At 42.9% G+C, this 23,198-nt stretch overlaps 1 protein-coding gene across 1 annotated transcript; it reads right to left on the minus strand.

The window, feature by feature from the left end:
* Positions 1 to 2,703: 2,703 nt before the first annotated feature.
* LOC115398198 (DNA repair protein XRCC4-like) lies at positions 2,704 to 23,169 on the minus strand. The gene is made up of 8 exons (XM_030104869.1): positions 23,080 to 23,169; positions 18,732 to 18,892; positions 17,763 to 17,941; positions 9,211 to 9,377; positions 8,612 to 8,776; positions 8,074 to 8,165; positions 5,373 to 5,506; positions 2,704 to 4,026 (listed from the first exon to the last, which is right to left on the minus strand). Exons 2-7 carry the CDS (start codon positions 18,868 to 18,870, stop codon positions 5,382 to 5,384), a joined length of 867 nt encoding a protein of 288 aa, XP_029960729.1. The 5' UTR covers positions 18,871 to 18,892; positions 23,080 to 23,169; the 3' UTR covers positions 2,704 to 4,026; positions 5,373 to 5,381.
* Positions 23,170 to 23,198: the final 29 nt, after the last annotated feature.

A 23,198-nucleotide genomic window follows, 5' to 3' on the forward strand; every position in this document is an offset into this window, starting at 1 on the left:
GTCCAAGCAGGGAGCAGTTTCTTATCAGAAGACGAGGAAGTGAGTCACTGCTTCAAGGTAGCGGATGAAACATGTAGAGCTTTTAAAACTATCCTAATCAGAAGTGATAGCTAAAATATGAATGAATCACTCTGTAATAGGTTTGTTTATTATCTAAACACAACACACATGAGCATACTTGACATGGGAAAAAAACTGAATATTTTGAGTGAATAGGAACTCAGCAGATGTTGTTTCAGTTGTCAAAGTAAAGAGACACAACAGGATCAAGTCCGATGGGAGATTTTATAACTCACTGCATTTGCAACCTGCTTGCAAACCACTTTATTCTGAAAGGAGGCAAAGGAACAAAGTCAGAGCGTGGGTTGATAACTTAATGCGGGGCATTCCCACATCACAGATCTTTATGCACATTGCACCTAAGGTGATGTAGCAACTGTGGAAATCACTTTAATTCTTACTGTAAGCAGCCCATGCATGAATGACCTCAGGAGGCTCAAATATTAATTGATGTTCGGGCGTCAGAGCGGACAGCTCAGCAGAGAGGTATTAAAAAGTCTGTGATTTACAACATTTCACGCAGAACATGCGAACAGTCATCGACTCCCCATGATGAAATCCTCAGGAGACTCCTGTTCTCACTGCGCTCCGGCCTCAGAAGAAACGGGTGTGTGAGGCAGTCCGGTACGAAGCCAGGCAGCAATCAGGCCTACAGGATGGAGGGCGATGTGGACAGCTCAGTGATCCTCTGGTCTCTGACCAAGAGGAACTCAAGATAACAGCATGATGCATTCTCAGCCATGATGGGAAAAAAAATCAAAAGCGGAGCAAGTCATTTTGGGTTTTTTGGTTTCTATGACCAATTTGAGGGATGTTTTGGGAAAAATACAATTAAAAAAAAAAACCTTTTTTGGGCATCCAGTAAAATGCTGGGGTGGTTTATACGCCATTCAGAATAGCTCAGTAGTTACTGTACATAAACTCACGCAAAACAACTAGTTAATGACACGAGAGATTAGCAAACATTCTGGTTCTCTTTAACAGGGGACTCATTACTGTTTTCTCAACAGCTGTGACGTAAATGATCTTTTTATAACTAAGTGAAGCTTATCTGGGGTAACATCACTGAACTCCTAACGATCAATAAAAATCCTCTTCAGACTTGTTGAACATTTGGTTTCATCCAAATAATCATCAGTTCACACCAGAATCTGAAACCGCAGGTTCGTAGAGATGATAAAACCTTTTTTTTATGTCTAGTTTGAAACAAAGGCGCTGCTCTTTTCCACTGGACCACTGCAGAGGAGGCTCTGTGACTTAAAAAAAAGCAAGTTCTGTCTGAAGAAATTTCAAATCAACAGTCAGCACTGGTGTCTATGTCTAACTGCAGTAGATGCAGAGGTTGTTTCCCACATTTTTCAGCGACATCCTTCCATTTATTATACTGCTTTAACCAGCTTGGGGTTGCAGAGACCTGGAGCAGATCCCAGGAAGGAGGTCCAAACTGAGGTCACCTTTCAACAATGTTTCTTTTCCTCCAAAATATACTGGTCACAAGTAGAGGTACCTTCAGCAACACACTCATCCTCCAGGCTCCGATGAGGTTTGAAAGAAAAGTACAATTAAAATAATAATTCTTCTGAGTAAAGGGCTGAAAGTGTGATAACAGAAAGGGTTAACCTTGCTCAGGAAGAACAGCGTGTTTTCGGTGTGAATAAACCATCAGCATTACTCACTGCTCAGTATATTATCCTCCCATTTAGCCCCCGAGATGTCATCCTCAGCTTTCAGATGTTGTTTATGCACAGTCAACTTGCTTCAGACATTACAGTGTGAGGTGGGAGCGCTACAAAGACCACTCTGTCTCGCCGCTGCGCCGTGGCGGGAAAGCAGGAAGCCTCCTGCCATTTCCCCGGACGATGGGAATTTTACAGGTGCACTCGGTAAGTGAAGGACGATGATAAGCCGATGAGTGAGCGTTTAATTTTTTCAGCTGCACGAGCACGTGCGCTTCTTTTGATCTGGATTCTGTCACAGGTTTATCTCTTTTGCAGTGAAATCATCACACAAAACGCACAATACTGCCAATAATGAAGTTATTAGGCCGCTAAAGATGACATAAAGACAAGGAGGAAAACCACGTCTTAAAAATAACTGCGGACTGGTCGAAGTGTAAATGCGACGCAGATGAAGGTCATCGTAGGAAATCCATTTGTGCCTTGAATAATTGCAGATTAAGGCACAGTTATTTATGTCTTTGGTACAGCGAGACGTCGTACTGCTCTGCAGTCAGCTGCTTTTTCTCATCAATATGCAAATGAAGGTGGTTCATGAAGACTAATTAGACCATCTTCTTTAACACATACACTAATTTCACTGTGAACGACTGTAAATCCTCATTCTGTTCTTCACTTAACACATATTTGGCCTGTAATAAGGCTGGAGTTAGATGTTTGCCCAGTTCATAATTTGCATATTTGGTCTAAATTATACAACTCAAATGTGATTGTTTATGTCTAAGAGAGACGCTAGATTCCGAATATTTCAAAAAGACGGGAGAAAAATGACAAGTTTCATGTTTATTCAGGTCAGATTCACTTTTACGAACCTTTCTTACTGAAATATTCAGCAAATTGTGAAGACATTTTAAAAAAAAAACCACAATAATTATTGATTTAACACCAGTTTTGAAAACAAAAACAGACATTTTTATATCAACTGATTGAAAATGTGACCATACACAAATGTATTTATGAGAATAAAATTGAAGAAAAGCAAACATTTTGTTTTAAAATGAACAAGAATTAAACAAACATTTTAAAGAAACCAGTGGAATACTGAATGCAGTCTCTTCCATCGCATGTTGCCAAGCAGTCACGTGTAAATCATCATTTGATTCCCGTCTTTACCTCAGGAAGACGTTATTGACGGGATGTACAGGGAGGAGAGAGTGTGACATTCTTGTGGGGATTACCACGTGTTGTGGGATTATCGTGGCGGCCACCCGCCGACTCCGGCAGACATGACGGTATCATCAAAACCATAAAAGAGCGCGAGAAGGTCCAGAAGTCAGAGATGGTCCAGAAGAAGGACTGGCGAGCATCTCTCTATAGGTTCATTACTGTCAGTGTGAAGACGTACTGCGATGACCTCCTGACCTCTAGCTGGTAGCAGAGGCAAAACCAAGAGGTGAGGAAGTGAGCACAACATGACCCTATTAACCCCGCAGGTAGACGAAGAGGAAGACGAGAACAAGAAAAAAAATAAAGGGGGGGAGGCTGAGTTATCTTTGGCAAAACGCTAATTAAGGAGGAGGAAATGAAAGAGATGGAATAAAGTTTATTTTCATAATGAGAAGCGGGAGGAAAACATCAGTGAGAGAGGATGAATAAGCAGCTTCGGCTCCTGGCTGACGACACCCTGTTCTCTGGGCGTAGCGCGTCGTCCCTCGGTGGTTGTTTCTCGCTCTTCAGTCGCACACGGAGCTCCGTCTGAGGGCTTGGCAGAGAAAAACCAAGCTCAGGATGAAGTCAAGCTCCTCAGAAATTGCTTCCATACTCCTGCCGCAGTTCCTGTCCGGGTTCCTCAGGAAGCGCCGGAGGGCGTTGAGCGCCTGTTATCTGTCGCACGGCGACGCAAAGTATTTACGGCGGCGACACAATGAAGCGCGCCGCCTGGAGAGTTTTGGGAGAAGACGGCGTCGCTAATTTACTCGTCTTCTGATTTACTGAAGACGGGAAGGCGAGCGGCGGGCCGAGGCAAGATGATCGTCACTGCTAAGGCGAACCAGATGGCGGCAGCGCCGCGCACCAGCGGCGTGCACCAGCTCCGTGACGTCTGCCGCCGTAATCCGGGACGGAATCTGGCATCGAGGCCGGCGACACCGTTGCCTGGTTGTCAGTGTTTGGGTTGTGTGTGTGTATCTGTGAGGCTGGATTGAAACGACCGTTCGATAGGGACGAAGAAAACCCGTTTCAGCCTCTAATCATGTTCCTGATTAAAGCTGGATGTTGTCAGTTCCTTGAACTGAAGGGTGGGGAAAGACGAGAGGAAACAAAACCAGAAGAGGAGAGAAAGAGAGAGAGAAACAAAGTTAGAGCTACAATGTGACGTGCACTGATCAAACCAACATCCCATTTAAATTTAATATTTTAGTCCTTAATATGGAGCCGTACCCCAGGAAATACAATTCAATATATTCAAGACTGAATTACAATATTGTGCATTCAGAACGTGAAGCGCAGGTTATTTGTTTAGAGAGTGAGTGCCAGGGAGAGAAAACAACTGATAAAATACAAAAGCGCGAATGCAAATGAATAACTTCATGCATAAAGTTATTTTCATTGCTCAGGGAACGGTGCGCGCCGCGGTAATCTTCCGTGTTATTTATTCTGGAGCTCGCACCTAGACGGCGGTGGACGGCGCGGACGGATGTTATATCACCGGATCTGAAGAAGTGCTGAAAAAATGCAGCAGAGGTGACCGAGTTGTGAATGAACCATGAAAAAACGTTGATATACATGATAGTCAAAGCAATATCAACGCGCTAATGAAACCAAACTGACCAATTGAAAGCTACTGCAGAAGGCTGCGTAGGTTTCAGCCTTTTCAACGCCGGGAAAAGTAGCTGTTGAATGTAGACGGAGCTCATGGCTTATATCGGAGGCCAATGTTTAGAAAGCAGCTCAGAAAGCAGCAAAGTCTTCCAAACTTCACAGTGCAGAATGAAAAAAATGAGGCAATTTCAGAAAATGGCATTGAAAATGAGCTTTTTTGCTGAGAAAAACGCATTATTTACTCCACAGCAATCAGCTATTGTTTAGCAACTGTGGTCGAGTGCTAAAATCAGTTGTTAAGAGACTGAGGGGATACGTCTCGAAAACGTTACAACTGTTACTATAAAAAGAAAGAAAGAAAGAAAAAAGGTCGGATTATCATTCAATCATTCAGGGCTCAGTAAACACAGTTGGATACCAATGAGTGTACAAGTGGAGTTATTCTCTTTCGTCAAAACAGTGACAGGAAAATGACGAGTAAATCTCCCTAATGGGGAAAACGGACAGAGTGGGGGGTGAAAACTCAGTGGAGAACCCCACATCTTCAACCGCGGTGGTTTCTCAGAACATCGTCAGAGGAGATTCGAATGAGAAAAGCCATGTATGACATTTAGAGAGAAAAGAAAAACAAAAAGTTTCATGGGGCCATAAAAGCTTAAGCTTGAATTGATTTCGACACAATACTGCAAAACTCACATGGAACAGTTTAATCTTCAACTGAGGAAAAACATCGGCAAAGGCCGTGTGTAATGTTGACACACCGTTAATATGAGTTACGAGTTACTCACATTCGCACATTTCAGTTATTAGACTAACCTGAAAACATTATAGCTCTTCAGAGGATCCTGAGCTCGGGCTGCGGGGATTTCTGCGTTTCACCCTCGGCTGCTCGTCTTCATCATCAGAGAACGTCCTGTCGATGGCGACGCCCTGAGACACCAAACTCCGGCCTGCATGCAGCATAGAAGATTCACACACACAGAACATTTACTTAAAACGCCAGATTTCTTTTACATTTGCCAACATCTTAACACGATAATTTAATCTCTTGCTCTGTTTCAGATTCCTGTTTTTGTGCATCGTGTCAAGCCCCTTGTGTTTCCCACCAAAGCTTCATGTAAAGAGATGACCTGAGATCTCTATGGACTGCAGGGATCCACATCAATCACATCTCATCTACCTGGTTCTGACTTTAATTCCTGTATAAAGCAGTCTTTCAATTGCAGCTGTAAAAAACGACCCCAGCTTCAAAGCAGATGCCTGCATTTTCTCCATCACATGGTAGATTCGGTCGTCATTCCTCGCCGGGTGAAGGAACCCCCCCCCCCCGTCTGTGTTATTTGCGGCGGCTGCAGGACACGGAGCAGATAGCCTTCATTAGCCTTGGACGACACCAGTCTTGTGACATTTTATCAGCGGTGGAGATCTGGCATTCCTCTCGGGCATGGCCGTACCCGGAAACACAGACACACCTGTGTGTCCTTTAACACTCAACGAGCAGCGGGGCGAGCAGATGTGCGAGATCAAAGAAAGACGTCGGATGCATTGATGGGGGAGATAAAAGTTATAGAAGAAATGCAGCTTTGCTCACGACTATTAGAATGAATGAATGAATGCGATTAGAGGTTTTTCTCTGTCACTTCCCATCATTGTTTCCCCCCAGAATGACAGTCCCTTAAGTGGCACTGCCTTTCTTTTCCCCCCCTTGTTGTGCAGGATGCTTCTTATGCTGCCACAATCAGATGTTAAACCTGGATGAAGCAGGTCAAAGAAAGCCTCCAGCTCTGCTTAGCATGAAAACACAGCCCGGGGCCGCAGAGGTCACCGGGGGTCGGGCATGTCAAAGGGGACCGGTGCAGCCCCGCTCCCGAGCAGAGCCCGGCTGCAGTTTAGAATAAATTCAGATAAAATAACGGTCGGCTCCGATGCCGTGCGCCTGGTCTGAGTCAGGCTCTGCAGCAGCCAAACGGGTGGGGATTAATCCTGCATGCAGCGGAGTCGGGGTGGTGTTAAATGAGCTGGATGTTTACTGAATCCAGAAACAGGCTGGTTAAATGCACGCCGCGACTTTTCGCATCCGTCATTGTTGAAGCGGCTATAAATCAACCGGTTGTTGATTGTGACACTGGGGTTGCACAACATAAACAAGAAGGAGCAACACTGCATTAGCTTATTAGCCGTCACCAACATGGAGATATTTCCAACACAGCGACTGAAGCCAAGTGAGAAACACCCTGATTTGTTGGACGGCTGACTTTGTGTAAATACTCGGACAATTTGGAAAACACACCATCATGTAAGGAAGCTCATTTGGTGTTGGGGTGCGCAGGAGGGTTCACCGACGAGCAGAAAACACAGGGAGCCATTGTCAAACTGCTCTGGGCTGCAAACAACCGAGTGTGTGAGTCAAGGGCCATTCGGGGTAATCTCCGACCTCAATCCATGTCCTCCGCCGCAGCCAGAAAGAGAGGGTGTGTGTCCGTGTGTGTGTGTGTGTGTGTGTGTGTGTGTGTGTGTGTGTGAGAGGAAAGGGAGAAAACGCGAGCCAAACAACACAACCAGATGAAATCACTGTAGCGTCGCCGCTTTACGCTCGCCGGCTGCGTTATTCTCACACAGCTTGGCCCCCGGCGCGAAGCCGTCACTGAGAGACTGATCAGACGGCGGTCCCATTAGATCGCGGCGGCGGAGGGGGTCTGACTCAGCCGATGCGACACCGCGCCTGCTCCGCTTGACGCAGGAAGGGGGAGACCACCTCGCAGCCGGGGCCGCGTTGAAGCAATCACTGCAAAACTCGGCCAGGCCGGTTTACTGGACCCACTGTGACAAGAGCTTCCCAGAATCCGGCTACCCGAAGGCGTGTTCTCTGCCGAGGTGTGCTTTCAAGTTTACGTTCAAGCCCCCCTGCTTACATATTCAATTACGTTCAACTGTCAGGTTTACTGCTGAGTAAAACCGGTCAGAGGAAAAACTAAAAGTCAGGCGTTTGACTTGAAAAGCGGCATCATGGCGAAATCGCACCGTGACCTATGACTTCAGAGAAAACGTTACCATGTTGAAGAGCTGCACGCCCTGCTCCACCAAGACATGATGCAAGTGTATGAAAGGGGTCATTAGAGCCCGGTGTGTTGTTGTAGCAGTAACTTTTACTAAGCGGCGGCCCATAAGAAAGTTTAGAATGAGGGGAAAATCTCCGAGGATCAAAACACCGTCGAGAGCAGAAACTGAAACCAGACACATCAGGAGTGGAGCGTTTTGCTGATCAGGCACTATTCTCCAGGGTCTGTCTGTCGTAATGGAAGAAGAAACTAACTTTTTCATTGTTTCCTATAATAAGGACTCTTAATAATTACTCTTAAGGAAATATTTTTATAATGTGGGTGCAGCAAAGAGACGTTTCATTTTCCTGTCTTCTGCATCCTACTGTGATAAAGATTAAACTTTATTTTTGTTTTGTATGATTTGATAAACTGAGTTCTCGTTGTGCGCTGACAGACAAAATGGTTTACACACAAACCTGTGATGAGGATAGTTGGTTCCTGAGATAAACGGACGCTCCGAGCTGTCTTGTCTTTTCTCTCATCTTCATGCTGTGAGGCCTCAGCGCCACTGAGAGAGGAAGAGTCGAAATATATAATAACATAAAAACACTGCAAAATACAGCTCGTTTTGAATTAAGACATGAGTATAGAATTTGAGTAAAATATTCCATCTGTAGAACTTTTTTTTTATTTAATAAAAAAAAAAAGCTATGAAACATGTTTCAAAATAAATATTTTCTCTCTGAATTTGCAAACGTGAAGCTGTGGTTAAAACACAGGCACATCCAAAAACACTGTGTTAACCTCCAGACAAACAAAAGTGTTTAGTTCAATCAAAAAACTGGATAAATTGATGCATTATGTGTTTGCCTGAAAAAATGAAAACAATAACCACATAACGATGTGTGCATTTCATAAAGCATTAATCACTGAATCACATCCATTGTTAAGGTAAAAACAGCCATTCATCTTGTCAGCAGTGATATTTCCAGTATGGGCCAAAGAGTGATTTACCTCTGCGCCCCCTCCTCATCACTTGTCTGGCCGTCGGTCCGGCGATGTTGGCGGATGGTTTCCTGCAGGCCTCTGATCCTGGCCTTCTTCTCGTTCAACAGCATAACAAAACGTGAGTACAGCTCCTTCTCCAACGCCTCTTTTTCATCAACCTGCTGCTGCAGTCTGAAGAGGAAAAATACACATATGTGTACATAAACAATCCATGATTCAAAAGCAGGACAATTCTTCGATTGTGTTCTGACAAAGGGCAGCGCTGGTGAAGACCTTGTGCAACTTCAGTGACTGAATCTTTTCAGGATGAGCTGACAAGGGCAACGACAAGATGCAAAACAGGCAGGCATTCATTCAGACATGCATGGAAATCATCTGAAGCTATTCCTGGAAATCATACACCCACAGCTCGCAGGACTGGGTGGAACCCTGAAGCTCTTTCAAAAAGGGGGACCAGTAATGACGTCGCACTAAGCTGCTGTTGTGAAAAAGAAACAATGCAGCTTGAAAATCTCATGGATCTTGCATGCAAACAAGACAATCAACAGAGGCCACTGCTGAACGCCATAAGGACATTATCGGGGTTTTTCTTTTCTCATCCTTACTCTCTCAGGATTCGCTGGTGAGCCTGTTTGAGTCGACGGTTCTCTTCCGCCAGCTGCAAGTTGTCCGTCTCCAGATCTGTGCTGTGCTTCAGGGACTGGCCGATCATCTCCTGCATCAGCTGCAGAGGGTCCGGAGAAGGCTGGAGCTCCACGGAGCCTAAGGTCACCTGAGGTCAGGAACGAGGAAGAAAGAAACGGGTACAGAAAACTGGAATAATCAATAAAAATAGAGAAAACCAGGTTTGCTTTGAGTGTTTGGTTGGATTCCTTGTTCATGAAGAAGCGAGGCTCGCAGTGATCGTAGCCCCGGGAGGTTTTCTTTGAGCGGCTCTCCTGACAGCAGGGCAGATTTAGGACTTCATCGTTAAAGCTGCTGCTGGATTACTTGTGGATCACTTAGGGCCAGAGGTCTGTAACCTTTACCACCAAAGGAGCCATGTTCTCCTCCTCCCACTAATTAAAATTTGTCTCCAGTCACAAAACACATTCAATCTTCAAAACGAAGACAACAAAGCTTCTGGAATTCGGCTTAACTCTAGTATTTGAACCAAAACTGAGTTCTGTCCCATCACGGCAGGATGTGACACACATGTCAGGAAATAGAAAACGGTAAATGATTTTTTTTACGTGTATTACAATCATTATTTCAAACTGCAAAAAAAAGGGACTGCTTTCTGTGAAAAAAAATCATAGAATTGACAGACAAAACACATTTAAAATCAGCTTACAGTGAAAAATGAGTAAGAATTTGCACCCTTCTGCCATCACGACGGCTTCAGCAGTACAGAGGTGCAACAGACACGATCAAACATCTTCTTAGGTGGGGAACTATTTATAGGAAGGCAAGGTGTTTTCTTCAGTCTGGGAGGAACACAGGATTAATTCATGGGTCAGCGGCGAACTATGCAGGTGGGAACAGAGTTCGGTTCTTGTTGCTGGCTCTTTGAAATCACAGGCGGGCTTGAGAGGTAACGAAACATTCCTCATTTGGTTTGCATCTTGGCATGGAGACACAGAGCCGGGCTGTTGCAGCTGGCTACACGAAAATACAATATTCTGTAGCGTACTGTTGATCTGCATGTTTTTTCCCCAATTAAATCTAAAGTTAATTAAAAACACACTTTTTTTTCATGAATCCATGACCAAAGAAGGGCTAACCCGGCGCGAGTCGAGTCTTTGCCCGTTGCCATGGAGACTCTTCCCCTGTCCAGTACACAGAGCCGGCGCTTATGATGCACTGAAAAACCAGAAGGTGATACGGCGCTAAATCTTCGCTGGGCTGTGCCGAGGTCGCAGACCCACTGTAATAAAGCCGCCACCTTCAAAAGCGCCCATAAAATGCTTGTCATTTTTGTCCCGAGCCGACGCTGTCCCGGCAGGCCACACAGCTGTTTCCCCTCTGCCGGTGAACTTGAACGTGTTTCGGCGAACGGACGCCGGCTTCGTGCGGCTCCTACACATTCGCGTGGTCAGTGGTTTTTAGTTTCTTGCTGCAAACTTCAAACTGAGTGTTGGATTTTTTTATGACTGTATAACGAGCGATGACCACTTCTGTGAGCAATAGTTAAGACAACATGGGAGTGAAGAGATGAATATTCTAACTAACATTCACCAATCAACAGGAGAAAAGGGATCGAGGGAGAGAGAGGATAAGAGGAGATGAGAACAGTCACCAGGACTTTAGGGAGCTCCACAAGAGAATGCAATCAAGAATACAGAAAAGTAAAATATCAGAAACCCAAGAAATGTAGAAGAATGGATCATCTCTCTTCGGTGGAATGCGGATGTTCTTTTAAATTGTTCCAGTAGAAACAATCCAGACAGGTGAAGCTTTAGTGGTGACCACGAAAAACTAACAAACAAATTTAAGATCCGAGATACTTGGTCTTATTGATCTAAACTGAACTGTTCATTTTCAGTTTATTTGCTTTCATCTCCTTTCCCAGAAACTACCTCCTTTGCTACGATGCTGAAGCAGATGGATATCTTCGAGCATGGTTCTGCAAGTTTCTTCCAGGAAAACAGGAGTTTTTCTTCTTCGTTGCCACTCATTCTTGCTGATGTGCGACCTGTACTTAAGTCGGCGTTCTCAACCCAGTTTTCTACATTTAGTTTTACAGACTGAACCTTAATATGCTTGGTGCTTTGAACCATGTTATAAGTGAAGCGATATAAACAAAACAAGGCTGTATTGAACTCTGCCAGTGTTCAGACTAATCGCAATGAGGAAATCGCTTATTTAACAAAGGCCGGCGTAATGGGATCAGGATAGAGGAGACCACCCGGGATCGAGGAAGAAGAAGGTTCCCGAGAACTCATAAAATTCAGAGAAACATCGGGCTGCCTCAACGAACCGGTCCAGGCTTCTCTCACAAGGCAGAACTGTGTCAGTCACTTCCTCCAGACGACGAATCACATCTGAACAGTGAAACAAGTGGAGGTAAAGGTCTATTAGGAGCGTGTGTCCCAGCTCTAAAATACATCCATCTTCAAGATGCATGTAGAAATACACACACACGATGTGCAGTGGAGTGATCCGTGTGGCACCTTTGATCTTTCCTCAAACCTCACATCCATCTTTTCTTCAAACCCCCACCTTCACTCCCGACTATCTGGACCGAAATCTGCACTCCAGAGGAAAGTCCTCCAGCAATAAATCAGCCAGATAAGAGTGGTTAACGCCGAGGCTTTGAACTCTCTGACACGCCGGGTACACTAACATTTACACACTTTAAAGAAGGTAATGTCCCACGTTTACTGTACAAGTCTAAATTCATAATAATGACTGGGATTTTGTCAGTTTTTCATCAAGGCTTTTAACGAACCAACACCATAAATCTTCTCGACCGGTATCTTAACATGGAATTATCAGTTCGATACCAGATACAGACATCTAAACTGCAGAGAGCACAACCTTTATTTAGGGGATTAGCACTGGAAATGGAACTCAGCTGCTGTTTGTTTACTCTGCAGCCTCTTCTTTTAAGATGCCAGAGGTTCTGTTTCACTGTTTTCACATGCAGTTTCTGAGAACACCAATTGTGATAAACACTTGAACTCTACACCACTGAAAGTTTACTTTTATTACATGGAGAGAGGAAGGATTACACTAAACAAAGTATAAATCTCACAACGTAGGAAAGTGGCATTCTAACGTCTATAGTGCTGAGGATAATGACAGAAGACGACCAAAACAGCTTCCTTCAGTTCGCTGAGCTTCGCCCTTTCCCCGGAGACACAGAGATAAAGCTAAAGGTCAGTCTGCACAGCGTTGCCAACCTCTGCCAAGGTGTGGGAGGTCAGACTGTTTGTCTGTAATGCCCAACCCACAGCCACATTTTTCTACTTAGTCAACTCAAGCAACTACAGCAGAATTCAATTATTCCTCTTAAAAAGAAAAAAAACACTCTAACAGCATATGCTTCATGACCCATACTCAAGAAGGACTAATAATCTCCTGTAACAAACTACAGTGTGGTCCTGATTGTGTGGTCCAACTGTTTGTTTGTGTGTGTGTGTGTGTGTGTGTGTGTGTGTGTGTGTGTCCAGACAGCTCCCGAGACCAGAAGGTCAACTGTTGATGTAGGTGTGGAGGACAAAGCAGAGAGAAGACAGTCCCAGTGAAAGTGAGAGCCTACAGCACCCTGTGGGCACAGAGACACAAAGTGTCCCTTATTTCACAGCCAACAAACGGCACGAGACCCGAACCACCGTTTAGTCCTGGCGAGAAGAAAAAAAAAAACAAAAAAAAACAGGCACCTGATTTCAATCCAGAAGCAAACGAATGGTTCGGACTTCATGACGGAGCTGCTGAGGTCTGACAGTGATATGATTTGACATAAATACACAGATTTAAGTGTATGATTTTATTGTATTTGTGCTTTGAAATGTGTTCTTCAAAATAACAGTGCTTCTTCTAATCGACACCGTCAGTGAGTGGGTGGTGTTCAGTTTAGTTTCTCCCCATCGCACTGTGCCTGCAGTGTTGATGAAGCAAAGCACCATCATTTTTTATGTTTCTGCTTTTTGGTGGCCAACAGGTATGTACTGATGATCAGTTGGTCATTTGGTACCACACCGCCAACTGAAGGCAGGTGGCAGATACTTTCATGCTGATTTAATAAACTTTATTTAGAGACATTAGTCTCATTTTTTTATTAAACAGGTGGCTTCGTTTCTCATATTTTATAGTGGAAGCAGAGCTTGGTCACAGTTTGACGCTTTTCAAGAGAGGATAAAATATTGCAGGTTCTCATAATAATCCAAACAGGTGATCCGAGATATAAACTATTGTGAAAACAGGTTTAAATTTTTCAAGGCGAAAAATCCTTTCTTCAAATTTCCTACCTCACAATAACGGCTTTTTGTCGAGGAGCCGGGAAGTGAGTGGGGCGGACGACAAAGAGACAGTGTGTTTGAGGATGGGCATCGGGTGTTCGGCGCCCACACCGAGTTCATCTTGTCCCGTACGCTTCCTGATCCACGGTGCAGAGGCGTGAGACGGATAGCGCACAGGAAGTGGCGAGAGACAGCGGCCTGATTACACAAACTTTAACAAAAGCAGCAGCCACTCTGAACTTACTTCTATTTGTTCTGACATTTCAATCCTGAAATGTCGATTTGTTAAAGTTAGCTTGAGCTGCACGGCAGCCTTCACCAAGGTGTGTGATCGTGTGTAAACATTGGCGATTGTGATGCTGAAGAACAACAGGAGATCAGTGGGTCAGATCCTTCAGATTAGTTCACACATCTGGCTTCCAGTTGTGACCCCAAACAAAAACAAAAGCTAATTACCCAGAAGCACCAAGGAAAATTTAACATGCAGCCAAGCTGCCTTCATTTTACTGTTGTCATCATATAAACTGCTGATTATCTTATCTTTAGTCACACCGGGGGACTAAAAGGGAATTAACAATAGAACTGCAAACAACCAATTTAAACAAAAGGTATTTACTTTTATCCAAACATGATTACTGTGAACATAACAATTCATGCTTCATGCAATTCCTGTAACGTTCCAAATCATTCTGCTTTAGAGGCAGATTTGATGTTCTGGGATTATCAGACTAACTTCTTACAGTCGGTGGTGACGGAGGCCAGAGGGTTTTAAATGAGTCGAAGTGGATGAATGTGGCACTGATTCTTCTGCTCAAATCAAACAGTATCTGTGTCTCGCTGTGCAGCGGTTCACAAAATCTCACTTGAGACGGCTTCTTTTTCCCCTCCTCGGACTAAATCATCCTAAATTCTGAGTGTGAAACTATAAGAGTTTTACAATGTTTGACTGTTTTAGAAAGTTTGATCACTGTTGAGATTATTTTAAATTTGAATACTGATCATTTTTTAAAAGTGCTGTTTCACTATCATATAGCAAGAATCAAACTCTGATGGAAACAAGTTTCTTTGGCTTAAAAATGAAAGAAAACTGCACTTTGCAAAATAAAAATTGTGCAATCCACTCTTGGGGGAAAAAAAAAATGACAGATCGACCCAAATGACAGGAAACGGCTCCTATTGCAGAGAATAAATCCGTAAGCACAAAGACGTATCCATCATTTACTTAGTGTTGGCATTTGTCATGAATCATATTTTATTATCACCTACATTTGTTAATCTGATTTCATGCAGGCCGAGCAGGGACCACCGTGCAAACTGCTCACACACTGTCGAGGTTTTACGCAAAGACACTTCTACCCACATGGTCAGGATTAAAAGATAAGCCACCAGCAGAGCTACCCCATGTTTATAAGGAAAACAGAGTGTTACTTCCATCACCCTGCAAAGCTTTTATTTGTGTTTCACACCTTTCACTCAACATTATCTTGAATTGTAAAGATCAACATAAAAAGTAGAAAAATAGATTAAAAAAAAAAAACAAATGAAGGAAATCACAAAGACCCATTTAGACTGATAGAAAAAGAAAAAAAATTGAATCCTGTTTCTTCCCAACAATCTAACAAAACCCACTGAACAAACGCGTCAGACCATATGAGGTAAAACATGTGGTTAAGCTTCCCCTGTGAACACAGTAAAGCTTTTAATTGCAATAAAATAAAAGGCTCTCCTCTGGCGACCGATTCCCCCCCCCCACCAATGACAGATTGCTACTTAACTCCACATTAAGGAGGAGATAATGCCCGACTTACTCATGTAAAACACCTGTTTAGTAGTAGTTTAGCCAAAAACCGCTCAATTACATTCATCATTACAGCTTTTGGGGTCATATTCATAAAATATTAATGTCAGGTTAAGTACACCACCTGTTTTGTCTCTAACGTCTTTTTTTTTTTCCCCCTATTCCCAGAGGAAACTCACCTAATCTTCGGCCACTTCTGCACCCTCAAATTATCTGTCTAGGAAAATATGCTCCACTTTTTAACCTCTGACATGCTCAAAAAAGCAAACAAGGGACAGGAGAAGAAAAAAAACCAAGAGAAGAAGAAGCAGGTGTTCGGTGTTTGCAGCAAAGTATAGATACTGAGACGTTTTCCTGCCACACACATCCTGACGGTTACACTGCCTGCAACGAAGGAGTGTGTGGTACAATTTCAAAGTAAAATCACTCATGTGTAAAGAAACAAAATAAAACTGCAGCAATTATTGTTTTATAGTGAAACAATAAAGAAAACCTTAACCTTCTCAAATATTTTTTTAGAAAGAAGAAAGCCAACATGGGAATTATGATATATGTTTGGAAAATATTTTATAGATCTGACGATTTTGTAATGATCACAGCAACACTATGGATCTCTAAGCTACTTTCCACTCTTCATTGTTTCTGTCATAATCTTCGGGCCACTAGGGGTCACCTTCTGACACACTACAACTGAACGGTCGATGTACCGAGATGTCGATGAACGAAGATGCAACTCTCTCTCTAGACTACTAGCGCTGTGGCATTAAGTTCATCCCTCATTCATTTGCCACTGATTTAGAAGCGAAGGTGATTTTGGGGAGTTGAGCCGATTTAAAGCTGATATCGGTCGAAAGGAAAGACTCAAACTGGACAGGTGAGTCTCCGATCCATGCCCAGGCAGACACAGGGACAAAAACAGTCCATTACAGGCACGTTTGCGTCACATTCAGCCCATTTTTCCATAGTGGAAAAAACAACAGAGAATGAACGTGTAAACTCCTCTCTCCAGCCAGACCATCTACCTCTATCTCACCCTGTTACTTCTACCGTCTCCACATCCAGACATCATCTCCAAGCCTGGCAGCTGCTTCTCCAACAACACAACTAAACCATAAACTGCCCAACCTGATCTTTCCCTCCCGGCTTCTACTCATGTTCAATGATCTCTCTGCTCTCCAGCATGCACACACACCACTCTCAGTATCAATAAATTGTTATGTTTTTGTTGCAGCTCCAGATTTAAAGTGGCTCTGATCGCAGTAGGTCTTGAGGAACTACCTGAAGACCTGAACATTCTCGATATAAAATAATGATCAGTAAATGATTCCAATTGATCCCATCTCTTCTTTTCTAAATCACATCTAGAGCGTGTTCAGACACAAACCCGGGCACACTTCCACACACAGGGCCACACTCTGAAGAGACACAGAAAGCAAAGGGGAGTCAGGAAAAGAAAACTGGCCTAATCAACCGTTGTTTGACATCGTTAGATGGGGACAACCCGTTCCATAAATCAGGATTTTACGGTCTCTGTGGTGTTCCTAACCTCCTGGCCTTCTTCCTCTGGCCTCCTGTATTAATGCAACGTCCCTGGTCCAGCAGTGACCTGGAGGCAACAAAACCCCTTCAGTGCAACATCAAAAGCTCCAGAAAACACTGTGACCTGCGTCTCATCAACTCACTGTGAGCAGCCTCAGCACAGCAAATAACACATCTCTGAGCACTTTCCACATTTGTCACCAAGAAATTAAACAATGAACTTTGGTCAACAAAGAGTTTTTTTGTTTTCTTGTTTACGAGCCGCGGCAATAAGACCTCCTCTACCTCTTAGGGGACGACTGGTAACAGACTGGATGATTCCTATCTGAGGCTTTTCCTCCAGGCAGCCCAGGCTTTCTAATTCAGCTATAATTTGGGGACCCAGTAAAGTTTATTTTTCAAACGGCCCCCTGTAAAGAAAAAGACTTCCCTTGTATTTAGCTGTATGTCGTTAGATGTACTTATCCTCGGGGAACGAGGCAGAAGGAGGCTCAAGATGTGGACCGGAGCTGAAGCGCCTGAAGATTTCTATTGGCGATAACGTCTGAGGCAAATGCTGCAATCGCTGTCAGACCGCTCGATTCTTCTGACAATAATCCATATAAAGAAAGAAACTGGATGTGATTGTTGCTGATGCAGTCTTGAGTGCCAAGGTTCAAAATATCAAGGTTTTTGTGATACCATTCAGTTCTCTGAACGCTGACTCCCAGCTGCTGTTTTCTTTCTTTCTTTTTTGTTTTTTGTTCTGTGACACCATAAAAAAATTACAGGGTTGGCAGGAAGACTTCGTGGTGTTTTGGTTTTGATGGCTGGCAAGAAAAAAACGTTAATGACTATTACTGGAAAGAACAAGAACCCCTCAAGAGCGTTTGCTCACCGAAATGTCATCGCAGGCCTTCTGATATGAGAGACGACAGTGATCTGGGCTGAGGAGGAAGGAATAGACCTCCCTGTGACCTCCTCCTCTTTCCGTCAGTGCTTGAAGGAGATCCTCAACATATCTCTCTCTGGCGACTCCCATGTCATCGGCTCCCTTTGTCACCTCGTCCTCTGAAACTGACAAAACAGAGAGCTGATCAAACAACAAATTTTCTCCTAGAGGCATTTTTCTCATGTTTGCCTAATTTCAAAGCTCTACAGTAAAGAGAGAAACCGGACGGGGAGCAAGGAGACGGCGTCCGAACACAACTGTAAACATTAATTATGCAGCAGCACATGAGCGCATGTGAAAGCGGATTTTGGGAAAAGCAACCGAGGGGAATGTCGTCAGCTGTTGCACAGCTGCTCATGGAGCCTTCAAGGTCTCAATTAACACATCAAACACAGAAGCACTGACGACCCAGAAGCCCGCACATAGCTGTCACAACCCCATCTCTACCTGTCAGCTCTGCAGATGGACGGCAATAGAAAACCAAGGAGCGGTTATGTTCCAGGTGTCCTTCCAGTTATACATAGTCATGTACGTATGTAACCACAGATGCACACACACACACACACACACACACATATACAAATAGGGGCTCAGCAATGGCTTGCATATACAAAGACAAGCCTTGTAGAATTTAATCTATTTTATACACCTGTAGCTGCAGCTGAGGAGCGAAGAGGGACGATGGAACAAGGTCATTGCTGTCCTTCTGGCTAACGGACCAACAGTTACCACAGTGAGTAGGGGGTCGGCCAGGTGGCTGCACACTCCGGACGGCCTAATGAAGGACAGACCTGGTGACAACCGGGCCTATTCAATGGTCAAAAGACTTCGGTCTCTTCAGTGTAAGCCTAAGATTGTGGATCAGCTACATTTAACGTGAGGCCGTGAATAATTTGAAAAAAAACGTGTCTTTACCTTCTCCGATCCACGCCGAGCAGCCATCAGTGAGAGCGACGGTGAAGCCGGCACCCAGGTCCAGCACCCAGTCCACCCGCAGGAAATAAGGGGTTCCGGGATCAGTAGTGAGAGTGATTTCTCGAACCGTACCACTCATGCTTCCTTTATGGCCTTTAAACCTGCAGGAAATCAAAGAAACTCTTAACAAGGTAACTATTACCACACTAACCATGTTTCCAGTAACAGGCCTCCTGCAACGCGTCAGCCTCCTTCAAAGAGGGTCCTTCCAATCGGACCATTCTGATCTTATTAAGATATTGCTGATCTTCCTATTGCATGAACGGTTTCATTGTTTGGCTGCTTGGATTTGGTAATAAAAGCTGGTGTGTGTGTGTGGGTGAGTGTGTGTGTGTGTGTGGCTTCAGCGGGGGTCTCTCTGAGTCAGTGGGACCACACGGGGATTAGCAGGTTTTGGCAGGTTCTTGTGTGGGAGTGTGGGGTTTTGCTACCACCAGCATGGTAATTACACGCTCTAAAACATAAATGGAGCAACACTATGAAAAAAGCCCTGTTTTCTTGAATATTTTCAATGCCGTATGTACATTTATCCAAAAATATACACATTTCCTTTAAAAAAAATTTGTCTTTTAAAGGCTAATTTCAGCAGATAAAGTTGATCTCTTTGAGTTTTTACTAAAAGACTTTAACCTGGAGAAAACTCACAAACTTGTGTGAGTTTTCACACCCAATTTAAATGGATAAAATTGAGCGTTGTGTGTTACAACACATGTATACTACAGATAATACCTCAAAGAAATACAATATTGTTGCAGTCCAGATTGCAGTTGTGTCACAATTGTTCACTCGTGTTGCCATCATGTCAAAAAAACTAATAAAAACATTCGAAATCTACTTTATGATGAGACAGTAAATCTTTATTTGCCAAAATTACAGTATTTTATGAAGAATCTGGGTAAAAAAAACAAAAAACAAAAAACAAATGAAGATTCTGAATGAAATGCTATCAGAGCGACTGTTCCTGAAAAGCTCATCAGTTTATCAGCGATCTTGTCGCTCTTTCCTGAGAAACTTTTACTTGATTATGGCCGTGCAGGGCAGAACGTGTGATTACGGCTTCCACGTGAAGGGAGAGGTGAGCCGGACAGCTTCCCTACTTAAATACAGGGCAAACCAAGTGGAGATGGAGAGAAAAGGACAGCTAAATTGGCAGTTAGCCAAGCTGGACATGTCTGGAAAAATGAAAATGAACGCCTTCGGACACTGCGCTGTAAGTTTTCATGTGACAGGATCCTTTTTTCTTTTTTTTTGGAACTCTTTCTATGCATCCCCTGCCATACATACACTAACAGAGCAGGTGGTCAAGGTTATTTAAAATGAGACGTGACACTCAATGCTTTCGTACTCCGTACACACACACACACACACGTCCACGTCCACATAAACCGCACAACAAATTAAAGTTGACCCTTTGTGCTTCAGAAAGGGGCGTGGCTGGATGAAGGGGGCCGAGCGAGATGAGGGAGCTGAAGGCATCAACTTTAACCTCATAAAGTGCGCCCGGCTACTCATTAGCTACTGTAACATCTGTTGTGCCGGGACGATGACCCTGTGGTAATGACAGAAGGACACTTCCATTAAACAAACAGCACTGTCTGTCAGGAATGGCGGAGCTGTGCTAAAGCATCAAAGCCCGTCCTGAAAGTCTTACTCTTACTGTTAGCATCTGTTCAGGTCCACGACCAGAAGACAGAATCTCTGAAACACCTAAATCAAAATCTCCTCTGCAGTTTTGACACACGGCTTTAATCCTCTTTGCTTATTACTTCTGTATTTTTTTCATTGACATTTATTCCAAGATTCAAGATCCTGCATCGAGGAAGCATCCGGTAAATGAGCCTCTAATTAGGCATCTTGCGCCCAAAATGGATGAGTTCACAGAGTATAAAGAACAGGAAAGTGAAGTGTCTCCAGGAAGGCCCCTGACCAATTAGACCAGTCCTTTCTCCGTCCCGTCGCTGGACTTTTCTACAACATTACAGCTTTGAGCTGAAAAGGAAAACTCTTGGCGTTTGGAGAGTTCGAGGCCTTGACTTAGCAGTAGATTGGGCCAAAATTTATAATTAATTATTCTTTCATTAACTGGCATTTCTAACCAGTTTGGTAAAGAATAAACCAGGGTTAACAATTTTATCTGTATGGCACATCAGAACATTTAATTCTTACTTTATGACACAAAAACACTGGCCATTTTAAATTGTTATACATTCTTTCATATTACGAAACTACTCTTTCTACACTTTTCATAAAAGATCTTGTATCATCAGTGCCAAGACGAAGACAGACCAACAGGATTTTATGACATCCAGACCTCAACTTCTAAAATATAATGAAAAATAACCTGAAGTGTGTTCTCTGCGGTGCTTTTCTGCTAATACCAAGATGTAAGGTCCTAAAAAAACTATTGATTCTCTTGCTTCTGCTTTTCAACCAATGGGCACAAAACTGGAGATAACTAAGCTGAAAGACAAAAGCAGGACTGCTTGAAGCAAAATTTTGTGAAACAAATTCTAACATCCAGCCAGATGCGTGTGCATGTTGTGCCAAAAACATTCAACATTTAAAAACAATTGAAGTCACACAAAGACAGGCCAGAATTACACTGCATTAATCACACAGATTGTTTTAAGAGAAGATTTCAGCAGTGTAATAAGACTGAAGCCTTGAAACAACACGGGAAACAAAGCCAATAAACAAAGCCATGTAGTGTTTTTTTTCTGTTATTGTTGTTAATATTTAGATGCATAAAGATTTAGATGGAATTTTGCCCCAATATTATCTCTCACTGGAACAAAAAAAGCCTGTCTGAGACTACATTAAGCCTCGATCCGAGAACAGTCATGAGGTGTTCATTTACTGTAACACAACCAACATTGGTCAGTGTGCTGTGAACCACAAACATGAATCACATTAAAAGGAATGTGAATCTAATTAAAGTCTTCCTTTGTCTGTCTGCTACTCTTAGAAAGTCGTCTTCGCATTAAAGAGAAGACATTTTTAACCAGTTTACAATGTTATTTCCTCTATACCCATAATTAATACATGCAAAATATTGTTTATGCTGTTTGCAATGTTACAGATTTCTTCTGAAAGGCTTTGTAAGAGGGAAGCAAGGTCAAGAGGATTTATGAAACATTATTTGAATGCAATCAAGATGCTGCTGAGGCTGTTTGCAGGGAGGGGACGTCATTGTGAAAACAGAGAGAAATGCGGGGAGCAAGTATTTCAGTCCTACGTCACCAAGAGACAACAGGATCGGTCAAGTTATGACTTTTTCCCCCTCAAGAAATAAAGCTGAGAAGTACTTGGACAACTGAAATATGTTGCAATTAAAAAGCAGACAACAGACAGGCACAAATTCAAGAAGATACAATATCATGCCAAGAAACAAATAGTGTCTTCAATCAGAGGAAATTCTCAGTGAGAATGATGTGAATACAACTGCTAAGTTTAAAACAACGGATACAAATTGCACAAATCACTCAATAAAAGAGAAACAAAATGTGATGCTAATGTTCAAAAGAGATGGGAATGTTTTTTTTTTTTTTTAAAAAAAAAAAAAGCAAAAGCAGACAGGCCCTTTTATAAATTGATTTGTTTTTTCACTTTTATTTCAAAAAAAGATTAACTTTTTGTGTCATTCGTCAATCAATAATAGCTCAATGTTGCCGATATGATAAGAAACTCAATGATTTGTTTTTCGGGAGTGTGACTGCTAAAGGAAATCCAGTTTAGATGTTTACTAAATGGTTTCAGGTTGAAGCTCTCATTTCACGAAGAATTTTGGCATCTTTTTAGTATGAGAACATTAACTAACATTCATTCATTCATTTGCTGTCCTTCCATTTATGATTTTATTCCATAAAAGCCTTCATGTACATACTTCAGTAGATTAGGGTTTTGTTCTTCTAAAGATCTGTTACATTAATAATAATGTCTTGCTGAATGTACTAAATAAAACATGATGCTGTGATTAGTAGATATATATGATTTGTTGGCACTGTATGTTAGTTCCAATAAAATGCCAAAAACAATTACGAGTCTTAGTTTTCTTGGTTTTCCAAATAGTTTATGCATAAAATTAAGAAAGCACTGTTGAATCTCAGATCAATGTATTGTATTAATGTTTTATTGCTGCAGAACAGGCTGCAGGAAGGCGCGATGTCATCAAACGTGCAGCAGACAGCTCGTGTTTCTTCAGTGATTTTTTCCCATTTCGACTCAACTTAATGCAGACCTGAGGTGGACAAAGAACTTGACTCACAAATCTTCCTCTAAAAACACTTACTGGTGTGTCTGTGATCGTTACTGCGACGTCCAAGCGAAGCATTTCTGGCATTGAAGCGCTCCCACTGACAGCTTCCACTGAGGATTCAACTTTCAACTTCTGTGTTTTCAACCAATCAG

The sequence above is a fragment of the Salarias fasciatus genome, chromosome 12, assembly GCF_902148845.1.
Source record: "Salarias fasciatus chromosome 12, fSalaFa1.1, whole genome shotgun sequence".
Lineage (NCBI taxonomy): Eukaryota > Metazoa > Chordata > Actinopteri > Blenniiformes > Blenniidae > Salarias > Salarias fasciatus.